Source organism: Halyomorpha halys, unplaced genomic scaffold (genome assembly GCF_000696795.3).
Source record: "Halyomorpha halys isolate HHAL.00 unplaced genomic scaffold, Hhal_1.1 Scaffold2136.1, whole genome shotgun sequence".
Classification (NCBI taxonomy): Eukaryota; Metazoa; Arthropoda; class Insecta; order Hemiptera; family Pentatomidae; genus Halyomorpha; species Halyomorpha halys.
Genome location: NW_027116144.1, coordinates 72,758 through 90,631, shown reverse-complemented (window position 1 = coordinate 90,631; position 17,874 = coordinate 72,758). Strand labels below are relative to the sequence as shown.

The window sequence follows — 17,874 nt, the reverse complement described above, 5'->3', positions numbered from 1 at the left end:
TTTTTAATTTTAGTATGTATGTGATCATTTATCAATATTACCTATTGCCCACAACTGTGTGGCAGATTGTAATATCTATCAATAAATAAATCTATCTATTAAACTTTTAAAAAAAAAAAATAAAAAAATAAAAAAGACCCGGTTTGTACCCTTTGGAGCAGTTTATAGAACCCTAAACCACTGCCGCCACTGGTGTAGATTGGTTCAGTCGTGTGAAAATGTTTTACCAAACTTTGACAGGTCAGTCATTTTGAATTGCTTCAATACTGTAATATTGAAGTATAGTGAGGTTTATTATATAAAAACTATTCATATTTTATGTAGTGTATAATTAACAATACCATAGATAATCAAATTGATAATAAATTGACTAGTATTACCGATTATATAGCGAATAGTTTCCTTTTTTATTTTCAATGCGTTCTCTGAATGTTACCATAATTATCTTTCCTAAGATGGCTACTTTCCTTCTCACTTCATATAATATATAAAACTGAGTGTCTGTCTGTACTTTATGGTCAGCCATACCGTTCATCCGCTTGTGATGGGCTTTTTGCTAAATTTTCAGGATTTTCCGGGAAGAATATTGCCTGACCGAATTTTTTTTCGTAAAACAAAATTTACAAACTTACGCATTTTGGGCGCATAGTTCAAAAAGTATAATTTTTTTCATGATTATTTTTTGCCAATCGATTCGTCTCTGTCTGAAGAATAAGAAAAAAATATATTATTGATTCTATTAAATGAGTTTTATTCACTAAAAACATAAAAATAAGGGTTCCAGTAAAGTAGGCCAACAAATTTTTATTGTGTTAGCTATTACCATCTATGTTGCTATAATTGCCGTCTTATCACTTCATCTATTAATTGATACCTAATTATAGTACTCAATTGTGTTCAATTAATGTATACATCCTCAAATATAGCAATAGCGAAGTATTGCCGGGTCTGCTAGTCTTACAAAAAATAAAACTTCAGGGGATATACACCTTAAATACTGCCATATTTATTTTATAACCTTATATAGTTTATGTAAAAATTTAAAATTATTCTAAAAAAAATTACGGGCAATTTATTCATTACTTGAAAGAACTCAAAAATAAATTTTTTGTAAATTTTGGAGTAACCGCAGTTTTTATTCCCCCCCTCCCCTATCATGGTTGACTGAGTCATCAATTTTGACTCTAAACTGAATATAGTTTTCATTACAGTTACCAAACATTTGGGTGAAAAAACTTTTTTCTCCTCTTCAGCTCTTGGACTTTGAGGGTTGATTGAAGGGGAGGATTATTTAGGATGTCACAATGATTACAAATAAATACTAAAATACATACGTCTCATTTTCCATTTTATTTTACCAATATTTTAAACTTAAATTTACTAATATAATTTAGTTCATATTGCTAAACAAGGATTATATCTTTGGTTAGTGTGTATTGATAGGCAGAGACTAAACGCGGGGGTGGCGGAGAAGGGGGGAGACCTGTTGGTGTGGATGGAGGGGAAAGATCGGACCCAGTCCGTGGCCAACTTCCTAACGGCGAGGTAGTTCTTTGATATGTAATTCGGGGCCATCCACTTCTTTCATTGGTCTGCTAAGTTGACAGGATGGCTGACAGCGAGGGCGGGTCCGAGCAGGATGATGTTTCATTCCTCAGGACGGTAAGTCATATCCTTTACAGCCTAAGGACTCACATTTTCATCTTTTGACAAAAATAGATGCAAACCTATCGCCAACTTCTTATGTTTCTTTATTCATCTCAAATCTAAATTTCTCAATGAAATATAAAATTTTACCAATTTTTATACCTTATTTTTACATTGCAATTAATAATTTTCAAAAGGTAGACGCTGAATTTACCCATTCATTTCTCAAACAAAATTTTATTTATAGCAATAATTATATTTTATATTGTTCACTTATTACCAATTCATCAATTCATGTCTGTGTTTTTCATCTTCTTTAAGTATCTTATTAACTGATTCTACCACTACCACCTTTATGAAGTTTTTGCGATGACTGTGTAATGTTCATAAATAAATCTTTTTGGCCTTGTTATAGTAATGTTTAAACTAGAGAATGATTCTTTTATTTGAAAAACAGCTTTTGTAATATGGAATTTATTATTCTTATTTATTATAGAGATATTTCAAAATTGTTAATATATAAATAATACAAGATCCTAAGATAAAGATGAATATTGTCAATTTCTCCCTACTTATGTATTTTAAAGAACAATGCCAGTAATTAGTTTTTTTTAAATAATGTTTGAAATGCCGTTGATTCTGTAAAATTTGGGGGTTATCGAAACAATTTATATTTAATCTGAATACAACCATATAAATGAGCCATTTAGAGCAAAAGTGGTTTAAATCAAACCTGGAGTTTGAGATACTCAAACCTTTAGGGGATGTTCTATTAAGGCTTTAGTAAGAAACAACAGCATATTTAGTTAAAACTAATGAGTCAAAAACCTATACAACTGTTTGAGTCCAGTTTAAGTCAATGCTTCTCGTAATTAATCAAATTATTATTTTTTTATAAAAATTAATTTTAATGATAACAGAATTATTTGACTCTTGATCTCAGCGGCTAAAATGTTGTAAGAACTTGTGATTTCCCAAGATTTTAAACTGTTTTAGTAAAAGGGTTCATCTACCCGTGGTATGTGTTTATGGATGTTTACGTAGATTTTAGATTGGTTATATTTTTTAAAAAATACAACCAAATTAATGTATCAGAAGTTCGAACTCAATAAAAGATAATTATTTTATTTATTAATGATGATTACCATTAATAAAAATAAATTGAGTTTCCACGTAGTAAAAATGGCTTTTAATATTTAATTGAAATATTTTTATTCAATTGTTCGAAATATTTGAAACTTTTGAGGGAATCTTAAATGGAAATTTTGAAAGGAACTGGTAGAAAACAAGGACGAATTATAATAAGTAACAATAGAAATGCTGGCATAGGTATCAGATGGGCGAAAAGATTAACAAGGCCCGAATATGTTCCTCCAGTGGCCAGAAGCCAAAATACTAAATATTATCAACCAACTAGAAATATAGATCTGAATTCAGTTGTATTATTTTTCTAAAGGGATTTGTTAAGGATATTATTATCACGCTAAAAATTCTTAAGCACTAAGAACACACTTAAAATAATATTTTAAAAAGTGATTTGTTAAAATAAGGTGAGAAAAAAGTATAGAAACTTTTATTTTTTGTTAAAGTAAATAATTTTTTTTAGCTATAACGTATATCTTGTAGGAGAAATATAAAATAAAATATAAGTAAAAAGGTTCCTGTAGATTCGTTTTTCTTTTTTACACTAATCAGACTTTGAATTTTAAATAATCATTTATTTAATTAAAAATTAATGTAATATTGCATCACTTTAGAAATAAATGTAAAAAATCGTGTTTATGAATAATTTAAATACACACAAATTTAGAAAATAAAGATTTCTAATAAAACTAATTATTTAGAATGGTAATAGTGTAATTACGTTAAGGGAAAACATGAAGAAAAGTCAGTTTTATTGATATGTATCCTTATATTGGTTATTTTGAAATAAATATTGAGGCGTTTAAAGCCAGATTACACTATTTCACAAGTTTATAAAAATAGGGTTTGAAATTGCATAGCGTCGTTCGTCATATGTTGGCTGTATAAAGAATTTTATTCATTTCTACACCATTTAGGAGATATAGTCAGTTAGCAATGGCTGAGTGGATCAAGCGGATTGATCCACCACGACTGCTGACTAAAATGTGAGGGTCCACTTTCAAACAAGGTCTAAAGCAGTTTTGACAAAAATTCCATTAAATACTCGAAATCACAGCTGTTTTTTTCCTACCTCGTACTATTAATTTTTAAGAACTAATACAATATACACAATAAATATTGAAAAATATATACACATAAATAAAATGTCCTTCCTTTGCCACATGGCAGGGAGTGGGCTGTGTCCGAGGAAGGCAGGGATAGCAATATTGGTCCAGAAGTCGCTGGCCGGGGGTACAGAGAACGAGGAGGGACCTCTCCACTGGAGTATTACAAATCACGGCTGGAGTGGTTGGTCCTCATTCATACATTTTTACTGAACGACTCGTTTACCTTTATTTTATTTTACTTACAATTATCTATTTATCTTAGATATTTGTGTTTATATTCTTGAAGATGAAGATTTTTTCACAGGATGAAAGAATTTATTAAAATGTCCGCTAATTCCTGAGAATGAGACTAATCAAGAAGTCATTCATTAATAGAAAGACGCCATTCGTTATAAGAACTGCAATTTTATCTGGTTCCACCCCACAATACTTTATTCCCTTTTAATTTGACCTCCTCTTGTCTATTATATTTTCTAGTGGACAGAACAAGTCTTATATTTACCATATATTACCCTTATATGTCTTTTCATATGTAACGTTCTTTGTTGGATCCATTTGTTCTCCTTCTGATTATACTCCCAATTTATTTTCACAGATTGATTAAATGTTCAGTAGGATACTTCTTTAGTCCATTATTTGTATGACCAAATTTATGTTTCTTATTTAAACAATAATTATGCTTAAACCATTAGTTTTGTTCCCAGTTAATTACTACTTTTGTACAAATCATCAGTACTTACATCTTTGCGCTTAAATACAAACCATATTTACTACAAAATTTTTAACATATTCTCATTTTGAACTTATATCAATGGTGGATTTTTCAAGGAATTTTCTGAGGGTATAGAAGAGAGAGTCGGTTTTATTTACTAGATCAATTTCATACACCTAATCCAAAATTTCATTCTAAAAAATGTGGTTAAATACATTTAATAGAAAATTTACGTAAAACCTACATAATCTAAAATTTACTTTTCCAGTTAAGGACATAATAATCAAGCCGCATAATGTATTTATTCATATGTAATATAAAAAAGTTACATAAATCACCTAAATTAGAAACTACCAATTGTTATGAGTATGAAAATTACTTTCCCATAGCTAGTTTTATACAAATGTAGCGTTTGTTAGAACCGAGAAAAATGCTTTAAAAGTAAAAATTTGTAGAAAAGAGAAGATATTCTAAAGAATCTTCTGGGGTCCGGGTCCACCTAACACGTAGATAATTGCCTACTTATCAAGTCCATTATATTTTCATGCTTGCTAAGTTGCTATGTTGATCACTTCAGCCTATACTTGCCATGGAACTCATCTTAGTATATTGTGTAAATTACGTATTCTACTCATTTTTTGACTAAAACAAATACTAAAATTAAGTAATCAAGTTAATAAATCTATTCTAATTTGATTACATAAAATAGGGGTGCGAAAAATTAATTTTAAATAACAAAAATACATTTTAATGTTTTTTAATAAAGAAATAAATATTTCATTTATTTGGTTGTCTGTTAATTAAAACTAATATTCATTAAGTGTATTGAAAGTATATAAATATTATCTAAATAAATAATGGAAAATAACCAACTAGAATGAATTCGTACCTAATAAATTTCTGAGTATTATACAAGATGTAGGGGATTCAGGGAATAGTTAGCTAAAAAAAACAAGGAAAATCCATTGCCTTACAAGCCTATTTGATATCAAATTCTTAGTTAGGACCCTTTCAGAACCTATAAGTAATCTTCTTATTGTTAAAATTTACCATAATTCTAGAATCTATTGCGCTCAAGATGTAACAAAAAATTAAGTGTAGTATTTTTTGCCACAATATTTTTAAATATCTAATGAAATTTCACAGTGTTGGTAAAATATTCGGTATAACTACTATGCTTAAACGAAAGAAGATCTAATGTGTAATTGATAAAAATCTGACCATCGAGTGGGGTTCTGACCAAATCACCTCTTTGAACAATCGTTGGTCTAGTAACAGTATTTTCTGTACTACAAAGTATAGCCCTCTGACCCTTCATGGGTTGTAACGTTACATATTTAATTTTTTTTTTTAATATAATTAATTAAAATTGGATTATTCTTTGAAAATACATACTTATTGGAAGTTTTAAAAAATTTATTTACCTCTTGTGAATGATTTTGACGAATCAACTTTAGATTTTTTTGAAACTAGGCCTTACGTTGTGTGAAATAGTTTGCAAATAAAGATTGCATATATTTTATTAATTCAAGCTCTGTCGAAGTGAATTAAACCTATATTTCTATAAATATATTAATCTCGGTGGCATTTAAACCCAGAATGCTGAAACAATAAACCCTATGATGCTTCGCCCATGACCATTTTTGGGGCCATCTTCACCCCCTGGACCCACTGTGATTGGGCCAAGGGCCTCACGATACAAACGGCTTCCTAAATCGACAAATTGAAACGAATTAAGAATGAACTGAGAAGTCGGTTGTTTCGAGAAAGATTGAGCAGCTTATTATTGATGAATGTTGAAAGTTATGTACTTAAACAAATAAAGGTTTTTTTTTAAGCAATCATGAATTCAAAATTGAAAACTAAGAAAGTACCTTTAGTAAATACCGGTCGACTGATGTCTCCTAATGTACCAATATTGTGACTACTACCGGGCACTTTTAATTTAATTCGGATTTTTTAAAAATTATTTTGAAATTAATTAATCACCTATTAACTTCATGAAATATTCTAACTTTCTTTGGGCATCTTTACCAGCTAACAAACAATAATTACGCAATATTTATTTCTATAACTTTTATTTTAAGTATATTTATTGTTGTTGCTAGTAAAATGTTTAGAGCTGTCAAAAATATATAAATTACACAAAAAGATTTATGATTGCATCGTCACAGAACTAATTACTGCTTTAGAATCTCTTGAAAAGGGACATCGGAACGATTGTTCTAGACTGCCATATTTATTATTAGCGAGAGATAATTTTAGTACAACACCTATTCCAAACATATTATAAATGCCTAAGCCCTTGAGGGGAGGAAGAGAATGACCGTAAAACTTTTATTATACAGCTCATAATCTCATTATAGAGGGTAGTCTTAAATTTTGGTATTTGAAAATAATTGAAAAATAATAACTCCTACTCTCGATTAATTTTTCCTAAATTTTTAAATTCCTTAAAACTGTCCGTTAGTCTAGATTTGTTTTTCAAAAATACCTATTACTATCATGTTATTTGTTTCGTTAATTTAATTAGAATCTTGATTTCGGAAACAGCTCGCAATGAAAATGGTCCTTTTTGATCACCCCGTAAGAATATTATTGATATCAACAATATTCCCTTTAATAATTCGAACCAGTTGTCCTGCAAGGTGGGCAATTTGTCTTTCGATTGATTGTCGTTCGATTTTTTTTTTCTTAATTAAATATTTTCTTTTTATGTAATTTATAAATCATCGACTTGAGTCGTCTATTTCCATTTAATAACTAAGCAGTCATCTGCAATTATCAGCAAAACACGTATTATTTGTGTAATTTTTTTTAAATACATTATGATCTACAGTATTGTGTTTTTTTTCTGGTGGGATTTATTTTTTGTTATTTATATTATAAAAAAAAAATTTAAGAACTTTATTGACCCCACAATGTTTTAATATACAATTATGTAATAATAATAATAATAAAATCTTGTTACAGTTTTATTCGATATTTATTTATTTCACATTCTTGTAATGTCTATGTTCGGCCATTTTAAAACGTTTTCATTTTCACCCCAATCAAAATATTAAAATATATTTTCTAAAATATTACTCCTCGCTTTTTGATAATTTATTTTAAATTCTGCTTATTCCTGGTTGTTTATTTACTGAGGTAATTTCTCTAGTGGCTTGTATGTCTACAACAAATAAATGGATATTTTACAAAGGATTGATTTAAAAAAAAAAAAAAAAAACTGTTATTTTATATTTTTATGGCTGTTAAATTTTTATAAATCTAGAAGTTAGAAAAAGACCAATGTAATAGGCTGAAATATCAATAAATATGAAATATATATATATATAAAGAATTGAACTGTGATAAGGTTTTATTATTATTATATTCAACAATTGTGGGATTAATGATTTTTCCATAACCTTTATGTTTGATATTTAATATTATAATTTAAATAATGAACAAACTAAATTTATTGTCGAAGCATATTTATGATGTAGTTTATAATTAAAACACGTCTGCTCCAAATAATTTTTTCGAAAATTTATTAATAACTTTTTTTCAAATGTAAACTAGAAAGTAATTGATTTCCTAACATATACCAGGTACAGGATAACAGGAATGTTACTAATCACTTTTTATGGTGATAATACCATGGTAATGCGTAAATGTTGCAAGAGCGGTTCAAAACAATACATAGCTACTAAAATAGTTTAAGAGATGAAAGTGGAGACTATTTAGTAAGGGGTGGGTCGGAGACGGTAGGAGCCAATATAGAAGGCATAAGAGCGTGCCACGTGGCTATTTTGATATATCAAAAAATCGAGAGGTGGGGGCGGTGTTGGTTGGCGGTAGTGTGCTGAACCTTTGTTCCAGTGCCAGTTATTTCACTCCCGAAGCAAACAATATTACTCATTAAATCGCAATCTCACAAGGAGGAGATCCACACAGATTCAGCATATTAATTTTTGTTCTAATAAAGCATGAATTTCGAATTGCTTTTTCTTGGATCAGTGATCTAAGAAAAAAAAAATGTAACATTCTCTAAACTTTTAAAAAGTCGAAATTAACATACCTATTGGTGTTATGACCAAAATCTTAGCTATGCATATGGACTTCACCCGAGCTAGTTGAAAACGAGTTCTGATTGTAAGGCCCAGGGATAATAATTAGCATATTTATTTATATTAATAATTGTGAAGCCAAGTAACTGTTAAATCCCAACTTTTCAGAGTGAGGCAAGAATTCAATAAAAATTAAATATTCCTCATATGGAGGATATCCAATATTTTTAAGAAAACATTTCCTATCTATCTGGAAGCGTTTCTAAAGGGAACACGATTTAGTACTTTCTAAACGCCTTTAGATCGATCAAAACATTTTTTTTATATTCAATGCAATTCAATTCAATTATATGTTCTTTTAGTATTCAAGTAAAAATGTTTTTGGCAATTACAAGTTATAGTACTGTAACTGTGTACTGGCTCTGTAAATGCCTTATTAATAAAATAAATGTTTAAATAAATAGTTTAAAGGTATATTTCACAAACAGCAAAAACAAAAAAAAAGTAACGGTAACTAGGAATTATATGAAACAGTACCTCTGTGGCTAGACAGGTCTATTGTTTCTCACTTTAAGTACTCACGACTATCTCTTTTATAGCACCAGAAGGTATTAAATGGCTTCACAACTTTATTTATTCATCATGTTCTTATGAATTATTATCTTCAAGTTGTTATATCCTCCTTCATTTCTACAATGCCCACCCTGATCATTCTTTATACTTAAGATCCATCTTTCAAATTAGGAACAATTTTTGTGGAGAATACTCTATAAAATGAGATGTGCTTAGTTAAGTTTTTATCACCTTCTCCGCTGATCGTTTACTACAGAAAATCCTTCCTCATGATAAGGTCTACTTAGGTCATGGCTCATAAGTTTGTGCAAATATTCGTTAAAATCAGTCGTATCATTCTCTCCAGCTTTGTGTATTTATGACATGCCTTTAATGCTAGTTAATCAAGAAGTAATTCTAAACCAATTTCCTTCAATGGATTCTAATCTAAAACTGTTTTAAAAAAAGCGATAGTAATAAAAGGATGACAAATAGCTTAGACATGATTAATATACCATCTTTTTCCAGACAGTTAGTGTAAATTTTTAGGTTTATAGCCAATAACTCTTAATGTATTACAAATAAGCTAAATATGTAACTAAGGTGAAATTAAAGGGATCAAATTTCTTTAAATTTCAGTATGTTACAAAATGTCAATGGAGGAATATGTCATCATAAAGTTTGAAAGAAACGTAATGATATCGGAATATAGTGTCAATAGGCTTTGTTTTATGCCTAAAAACCCGCTTACAATGACTAGATTTCACTTTTTTCTGTTTTATTGAGTTTCTTATATCTAGAAGTTTAGAGAGCGGGGACAAAAAAAAACTTTCTTGTATAACCATTGTGAAAAAAACAGGACTTCCTTACAAAGTGCTGAACCTCTAATCCTTTTGTGGTCATCGTGGTTTAAATTATTGTTATTATTAGAAGTATAAAGTTTATCCATTAAAACTTACCGCACTTGTTATTTTGTTTATGCACACTCCAATCAAAATCACATTTTTGGAAGAAGATATTATTTAAGACGAATTTCCTGTTAAAAAAATTAAAATTTTTACCTACACTATGTAACATAAACAGTGAATATCCTTGAAAATTAGTTATTAAACTTTTACAGGTCACAACACCGATGGTTTATTTCTTCATAGAAAAAAACTAAAGTTTTCCCTTATTTTTAATTAAAGGCTAAATTTCCTGAAAACTACCTAGCGCACGATAAAAAAAAGATTAAACTTTGTTTTAAAGTAGAGTAAATTTGCTAATATTTGAGCACTAATAGAAATCTTCACGTTCAATATTTCCCATGATACAGTTTTTCAAACATCATTTATTTTCTCCAAAGAAATTAATTCTTAATGTATAATCACATTACCTGGTGAAATTTGAATAATATTAGATTTCTTTTTCTTAAATGGCAGGTTATAAGTATTTTTACACTATTTCGCGAATTTGCAGCCTACTTTTAACATGAATCACAATGAAAGGCTTCCTAAGAGTTGCGGTTTCCATAATACGTATTTACCTATACATATTTACCTATACATATTTACCTATACATATTAAATTCACATAATATTCATTTCTGTTTGTTTGGGAAAAAATATTGGTGTTAGGGCTCAAATTGAAGCTCCTGAAATGCACGATTAAGTTGTTTATAATGATTATTTTTCTGATAACAGTAGTTTTCGTGATATATTTTTTTAAAGAATTATTGGTTTTAATGTATCCCGGGTATTACTTAATATAAAGAACTCTATTAAAGCTCATTAAATACACTATCAAGTGGCTTATAGAGATACCTCAGCTCCTAGTAATAACTTAAGGAGTTATTGGCAATAAACCTAAAAATATGCGTTGTTCCTTTTGAATACTATGATGGAGTGATAAAAATTTTCCACTCTACTTATCAAACACTTTTATATAAAAATACGCTTATAAAAATTAATTTACACTTGCATTTAGGCGTAGCTAAATTTAATGATATTTTTAACTGGACCTATAAGAAATCCTTAGGTTATTAAGAAACGTATGTTCCACGGCCCCTTAAATTCAGCAGATCTATCATCTCAATAACACAATAACATTGCATTGTTAAGCCATAGTCGTAAAAAAAATTAGCTTCATTGGACAATCTATAATACGATTGAAGGTTAAGACTGACCGCAGTGAAACAGTGAAATATTTGATAAGAGACTTTAAAAATTAACAATTAAATGTTATTAAAATTGATAACTTAATATCAAACTGTTTTGTTTTTAAGTAGTATCAAAATACTACGAACTTAATATGATTTTTAATTATTTGTTATAATTTATAGATTTTAGATTGTAGAATCATAGATTTTGATTATTTTTTCAATAAAAACCAAATTCAATATGGACATCGAAAGGACAAATTTACTCACTGACGTCGGTTTTCGTTACACCACTTTTCACCTTCGTAAAAATTAATAAAAATGTTTTTTCTAATTTGTTTTCTCTGTTATTTGAAAATATTGCGATCTACACACCATAAAAAATAATTCATAATGATATAATATTCTTATTTAAACCCTGCCTTAATGACAATTAAATGGAAAAAATAAACAATAAAAAGTAAAATAAATAAGAAAAAATAAATTAAAAATTATCTAACTGAACCAAACATAAGCAAAGACAAGAATCCCCAACTGCACCTGCTGCTGTTTCATTCCTATAAGCTGCTATTAGCCTTTTAGTTAGTACTTGAAATGAAATTTCATGACTTATATGTTCCTTATTTATACATTTTAACTCCTGTAATATATAATTGTTTGTAATAGAAAAAGCTAATAGTAATAACCATAATGAAACAAAAAGTGTTGATTCTAGTGCTTTGTAGTTAGTATACTTGTATTATTGAACTAATACTATTAGCCTTCATTATGAAACAGGGCTCATGGAATATGATACATTAGTATATGTCTCAGTTGTAGACCGTAACTACCCAAATTTCAAAATCAAAATCCTAAAAATTTCATTTAAATTCTTCTTAAAAATCTAATATGCATAGTCTGTCTGTTTATAATAACGGAATGAATATATTTTTTTAATTTTATTGTATTTTTAAAAATTTTGCTTCAATCGTTGATTTCCTTAGCAATGCAAATTATAATGCTGTGAATTCCGAATTACAAGTATGAAAATTGGGAAAACCAGTATACTGTGACTTTTCCATTAGCCTGAATAGAAAAAAGATTATTAACATATAGGTATAGATTAACCTAACGGAAAAAAAATAATCTCAATGTTTTATAAGAACAAACGACATGATTGTTGAAATAGAACATTTTGTGCAATTTTCGTCATAAATAGATGCAGTTTTTATTTTCTGATTTAATTGGTGCAATACATCATAGTTATTAATATAATGTAAAAGTTTAAAAAATAGAATAGAAAATTATGGACCGTTAAAACATGAAGAATATGCCTACCAATTTAATAAAATTTAAATACACTTACAAAACAAACACTTTCTCCAATTAAACAAAACTTGTCTTAATACCTATCTGTATTTTGTAATTACGTAAAATTGTATATATTATTTTTAAAAAAATAGATTAAATGTATAAGGAGAAAATTCCATTTAAAAAAATAATAAAATAAAATATATAACTATAACAATAAGATATGAAGGAGAGAATGTACTGCACTGTCTGCATCATAACCTACTCCATAACATTGAGTATACATTAATCACAATATACAAAATAACAGAACATATTGCTCAATCACTTATTATGATTAGTAATTATTGTATTTCAAAAATTTCAAAACTATACCTATTAAGCTGAAATTATTATGAGAGGTTGTCCATAATCTTTAGATGTACAATAAGAATAGGTTTAAAATATTCGGACACTGATTAAATCCTAAACGTAAATCATTTTAGTTTTTTTTTTTAATTACTCAGAAACAATTCATCTCCTGAAAGATATTAGGCTCATTGGAATGATAATCGATTCCTCTAAAAAAGAAAAACTTAAATCTTACTAATACTAGATTATACTCTATTCTGTGCAGATACCTGAAAATAGTGTAACGCCATGTTTGCTTTATTGTATTGTTGATTTACTTAAATGATATTTGTATATTATACTTAAATCATTTAAGTTCATTCGCTATCTCATAATAAAGGAAAATGGGCTTACTCCCATACCCAATCTGATTCATTCATAAATAAATAAACAGATACCACCCTATAAAGCTAAAATTAAAAATGGCGGTTGTTCTTTTTCTGTAGAATTATTGAACCAATGTGCAGCTCCTGTAGATTTATTGCCATTCATTGGAATGATTATTAAATTCGCAAATCAAAAAAAACTAAAATCATCTAAATAGGACCAATATGCATCGTCTAGCGCTTTGGACACATCATTATTTTAAAAATATTCAGTACATGTTTCCGTGATCTATGTCTCTTTTAATTTTTATCTTAATGTATATGAGAACCGATATTAGTCACTCACTGATCACTGTAACTCACAAAGATAGAAGTCAAAAAGCTGAAATGTTGAGAAAAGCGGCGTGTTTAAAAAAGTTACTAAGTTGATTCGATCAACTTGAACATTCCCGTGTTGGCAAACTTTCTGATTTATTCATGTACGCTCCAGAACGAAGGAAAAAATTCATCTAAAAGAACTTGGAAGAATGAATTAAAACAAAACCACATTCTTGGTCCCGATGGCATTGCAAGGAATACTCATTATTTTGTAAACATTCAATGCTAAATTGAAGAAAACGCAAACAAATTCGTGTGTAAAGAGCACGGTGAGTTATATTATACTATAGTAATTGTTAGTTAGTGTTATACTATAGTAATTATACTATCTTGATACTATTTAAGTACTTAAGTATATATTGATATTATTTCGTACAGAAAAAAGTAAAAGTAAAATTAGAGTATTATCATAATAACATAAATAAAATATTCATTTATAGATTCAGTTTATTTTGCAATTTTCGTCGCTCTCCATTACTTTATGTGTTATATATTATTTTTCTAAAATCTTAAATTAAAATAAAGCAATCTAAAGGTATAGGATACATCTATATTATTACTCTTATTTCTGTAAATTTTATTTCAATGAGGATAACGCTTAGCTGATATTTTGCCAATTAATTGTACATTGATATACCAAGCTTAATCAAAATTATTAGAGCCAATTTTGGGAAAATGCTAAAAAGGTTTGATAAAATAAGTCGATGATGTAAAGTGACACTTAACGATTTTAGCAAAAAGGTTAATGTAACATCCCAGGCACATACTTACCTTAAATAAATAATTTCAGCTATGACTGTTTATGGTATGAGACTGTTTACACATGGAGACCAACAGACCATTTTGCGAGATTTTATTAATTAACTCAGGGACCTATAAACTTAAAGTAATTTCCCTGACTGTTGGTTATATTGGAGGAGCAGGAGAGGAGGAGACGTAATATTAATGTAAATTTTGTGATCTAGACATTGTTTAAGTAACTCTCCTGTTACTATTATTGTTGTTATTTATTAATATTATAGTTGCTAACATTTTTCAGATCAAGGCTAAACTATTTTCAACAAATTTAGTTAACCTTTTACATAGGTAGTGTTATTTTAATGCTTTGTACCATTAGATTTGTACCACATTATTGTATCGGTAGCCACATAACCTGATATTTAAAAGATAAGATTGAAAAATTTATTCTAGGCCATTTTGGGTTAAAAAATGAAAAAAAAAGTTTTCGGTTTTGAAAAATTTAAATTAAAAATTAAGTAAAAAAAGATTAATTATTTTAATTTAATTAATAATAATACTAGTTTCCAAGGCTTAGAAAAAACATCAAAATTTTTTAATATATTTACATTTCGTAAAGATGATACCACATGAACGCTGAAATTATCTGACAAGTAGAAGTAGCAATAAAATAAACAAACAATACTGGTAAATTAACTCTTTCTCATTTGATATTATTATTTTTGACGTACTTATAAATAATATTTTTTCAAAAGTATTCTACATATATTATCTTATTTTAACAGTCCACTTTCACTATTTTTTCTTTTTAGCATCTTTTTAAAACTTATTGCAGTATCTGCATATAACGTTTATCTTTTAAAAATGAACAAATCAATGTTTTTAAAGATGTTAAGTTAAAAATAAAAGTAAATGAAGACATGTTCATTAAAAAATAATTTTAAGGTTCCGTTTCAGAAAGATTTTATTAATTTTTCATAGTTCATTTACTTATAAATTAGAGAAATATATAATATACATTTTAAACTCAAAAAATACTGAAATAAAGTGCTCAAAACGATACCAGTGCCTAAGCTCCGATTATTATTTATCGTTTCCCAGCTGTGGAAGTCATTACTGAAGCAAATTGCCTTCATTCATCCTATCTAAAGTATGGATCATACCATGATACAGCTGTTTTTATATTTATTTATAATGCTTTAGAAGACCTTTGTTATTACAAAATTTAACTCACATTATTCGCTTTAGTTAGTTGTGTATTACGGATCAAGATGATTGTACAACTTTGGTAGGCAAAGAGAAAGAATAAACAGTAATTTTCCTTTCAGTTTGAGAAGAAACAGAATCTCGCTGAGTTGCTCCTTGAGAGAGTTAAGAAGCTATGTCGGAAAAATAATTAACTAGAAGAAGCAAGGAACAGCGAGGATAAATGGATTCGAAGCTGAGCCAGATTTCTTGGCTCACATCCTGACTACATACAAAAATACCTCTGTCACAATAAGCGACCGACCAACCAGCATTGCATTACTGCGCAACTTCTGATAATTATTAGTTTAATGTTTCCCCAATGATTCTAACCACAAAAAAATTATTGATTGATACATCAATAAGCCATATGTCACTCTGAATGACTCATTATTCACGCCTCTTACCCAGAGTTGGGCAAGAAGTTATTGCATTTACATTTCACTGTAATCAGGAATTGCAATTACTTTAGTTCAACCTTTAATTGTAATTTTGGACCATTATTTCAATTACAGTGGTTCATGGAGTAGTTGAAATAACTAATCAGAATTGCAATTTCGTTTCCGCAGTTTCAAATTACAGTAATTGGAAAGTAATTGTAATATAAAAGTGAACTTTGATTGTCATTAAACATTTAATTTTTTCTATAGACAACTATGGACTCATTTTTATGTGTTGCATGGTCACCAAAATGTATAATACAATTTTACAGGCGTAAACAACGTTTAAATTATACACGGTTAACTTTGATTTATTGGGTCCAGATCCGTTAGAAAATACCACCCATAGCTAAAGATAAAGTATTTTTTTAATTATTTCAATCAGTTGTTATTAATACCAATGTGCACCATGATGATGTGGATTAACGGAATGCAGTTTAAAATAATTTTAAGTAAGTTTAATATTTTATATTACACAAACAACCTTATCTTCTAACTAAGGGAACGGTGTAGCTCAATGGTAAGCCACTGTGCTACTAACTCAAATGACTCGGGTTCGAATTTGGCTGTGGCAGATAAAAAATTATTTATTCTCTTACAATGGCCGTGGGTCAATCCTGTGCGAGCCCTCCAGGATCCACCCAGCTTCATAAATTGGGTACACTTAATGGTGGCAGAAATCTGGCGGTTAAGCATGATCATGAATATATCACCTCCTTGCACAATCGTTGTTTAAGTAATAGTACTTCCTCACAAAGTACTGAACCCCTAACCCTTGATGTAGCATTGTAGTTGTAGCGGTACAGATTCTCATTTTTTTTTATCTACTAACTGCTAAAAAAAACAACTGGCACAACGTCAAAATCCATTTGTAGATTTTTTGGTGATGGTATATTGCCACATATTTGTTAACTCGTGCTAGATATGTAGTTAAATTGAGACAAATAAATATATAACAAAGACATAACAAATTTCTATTTAAAGCAAAACAAGGTGGACTTGCAGAAATATAATACAAAACAATAGATCCTTCGATTTAAAAAAAAGAAAGAAATTTTCAGTTGTTTGCTTGAACGAATTATTTTTTGGCCTACTTCAATAAATTTCTTTTTACTTCAGATGTATCAAGTAGTGGCATAATTGAACCTTCATATGCAAGAACTAGAAATTGTGTTAATAAGCTAGATCTACCATTTTTATTTTCATTTCACACTATAAACCCAAGATACATCTCTCAATGTCACTACTAGGTACAGACAGAGCCTTGGTTTTTGTTATAAAATAAAAAAAATACCCATATAGATCGGAAAACACGAAAAAAAATTATGGGTTCCTTGTTTCATATGTGGATTCTATTATTACTAGCGATACCTATGCGTGAGATAAGCTGATGTACTCCTGAAATTCCACTGCTAAGATGAGTTGTAGACTGACCAGTTATGTAGTTATCGAACCAGCAGCTTGAATACACTTGTTACTGTTTGTGTTTTTTTGTATGCGATTGTAAATAGATTTTGTAAACATTTTTTGTAAAGAAAAGTGATTTTCCGGTTTTGTTAACTAGAAAAATATTTGTAGCACAATTTCAAGTATTTTTATACTTCCAAACAAGCATGGTGTGCCATAACCCACTCACTGGTGCGGACAGAGATGGTCCATCTATAGGAGAAAAATCGGATAGATGGACCAGGTAAAACGTTAGGGATGGACGTACC

At 28.8% G+C, this 17,874-nt stretch overlaps 1 protein-coding gene across 1 annotated transcript in view; it reads left to right on the top strand.

Moving 5' to 3' along the window:
* Nucleotides 1–1,514: 1,514 nt before the first annotated feature.
* Nucleotides 1,515–17,874, top strand: part of LOC106691183 (ryanodine receptor) — a gene marked incomplete at its 3' end in the record, with an annotated part of 88,907 nt that continues 72,547 nt past the window's right edge. The window contains 1 exon segment of the mRNA XM_014436863.2: nucleotides 1,515–1,662. Coding sequence (XP_014292349.2) covers nucleotides 1,609–1,662 — 54 coding nt within the window.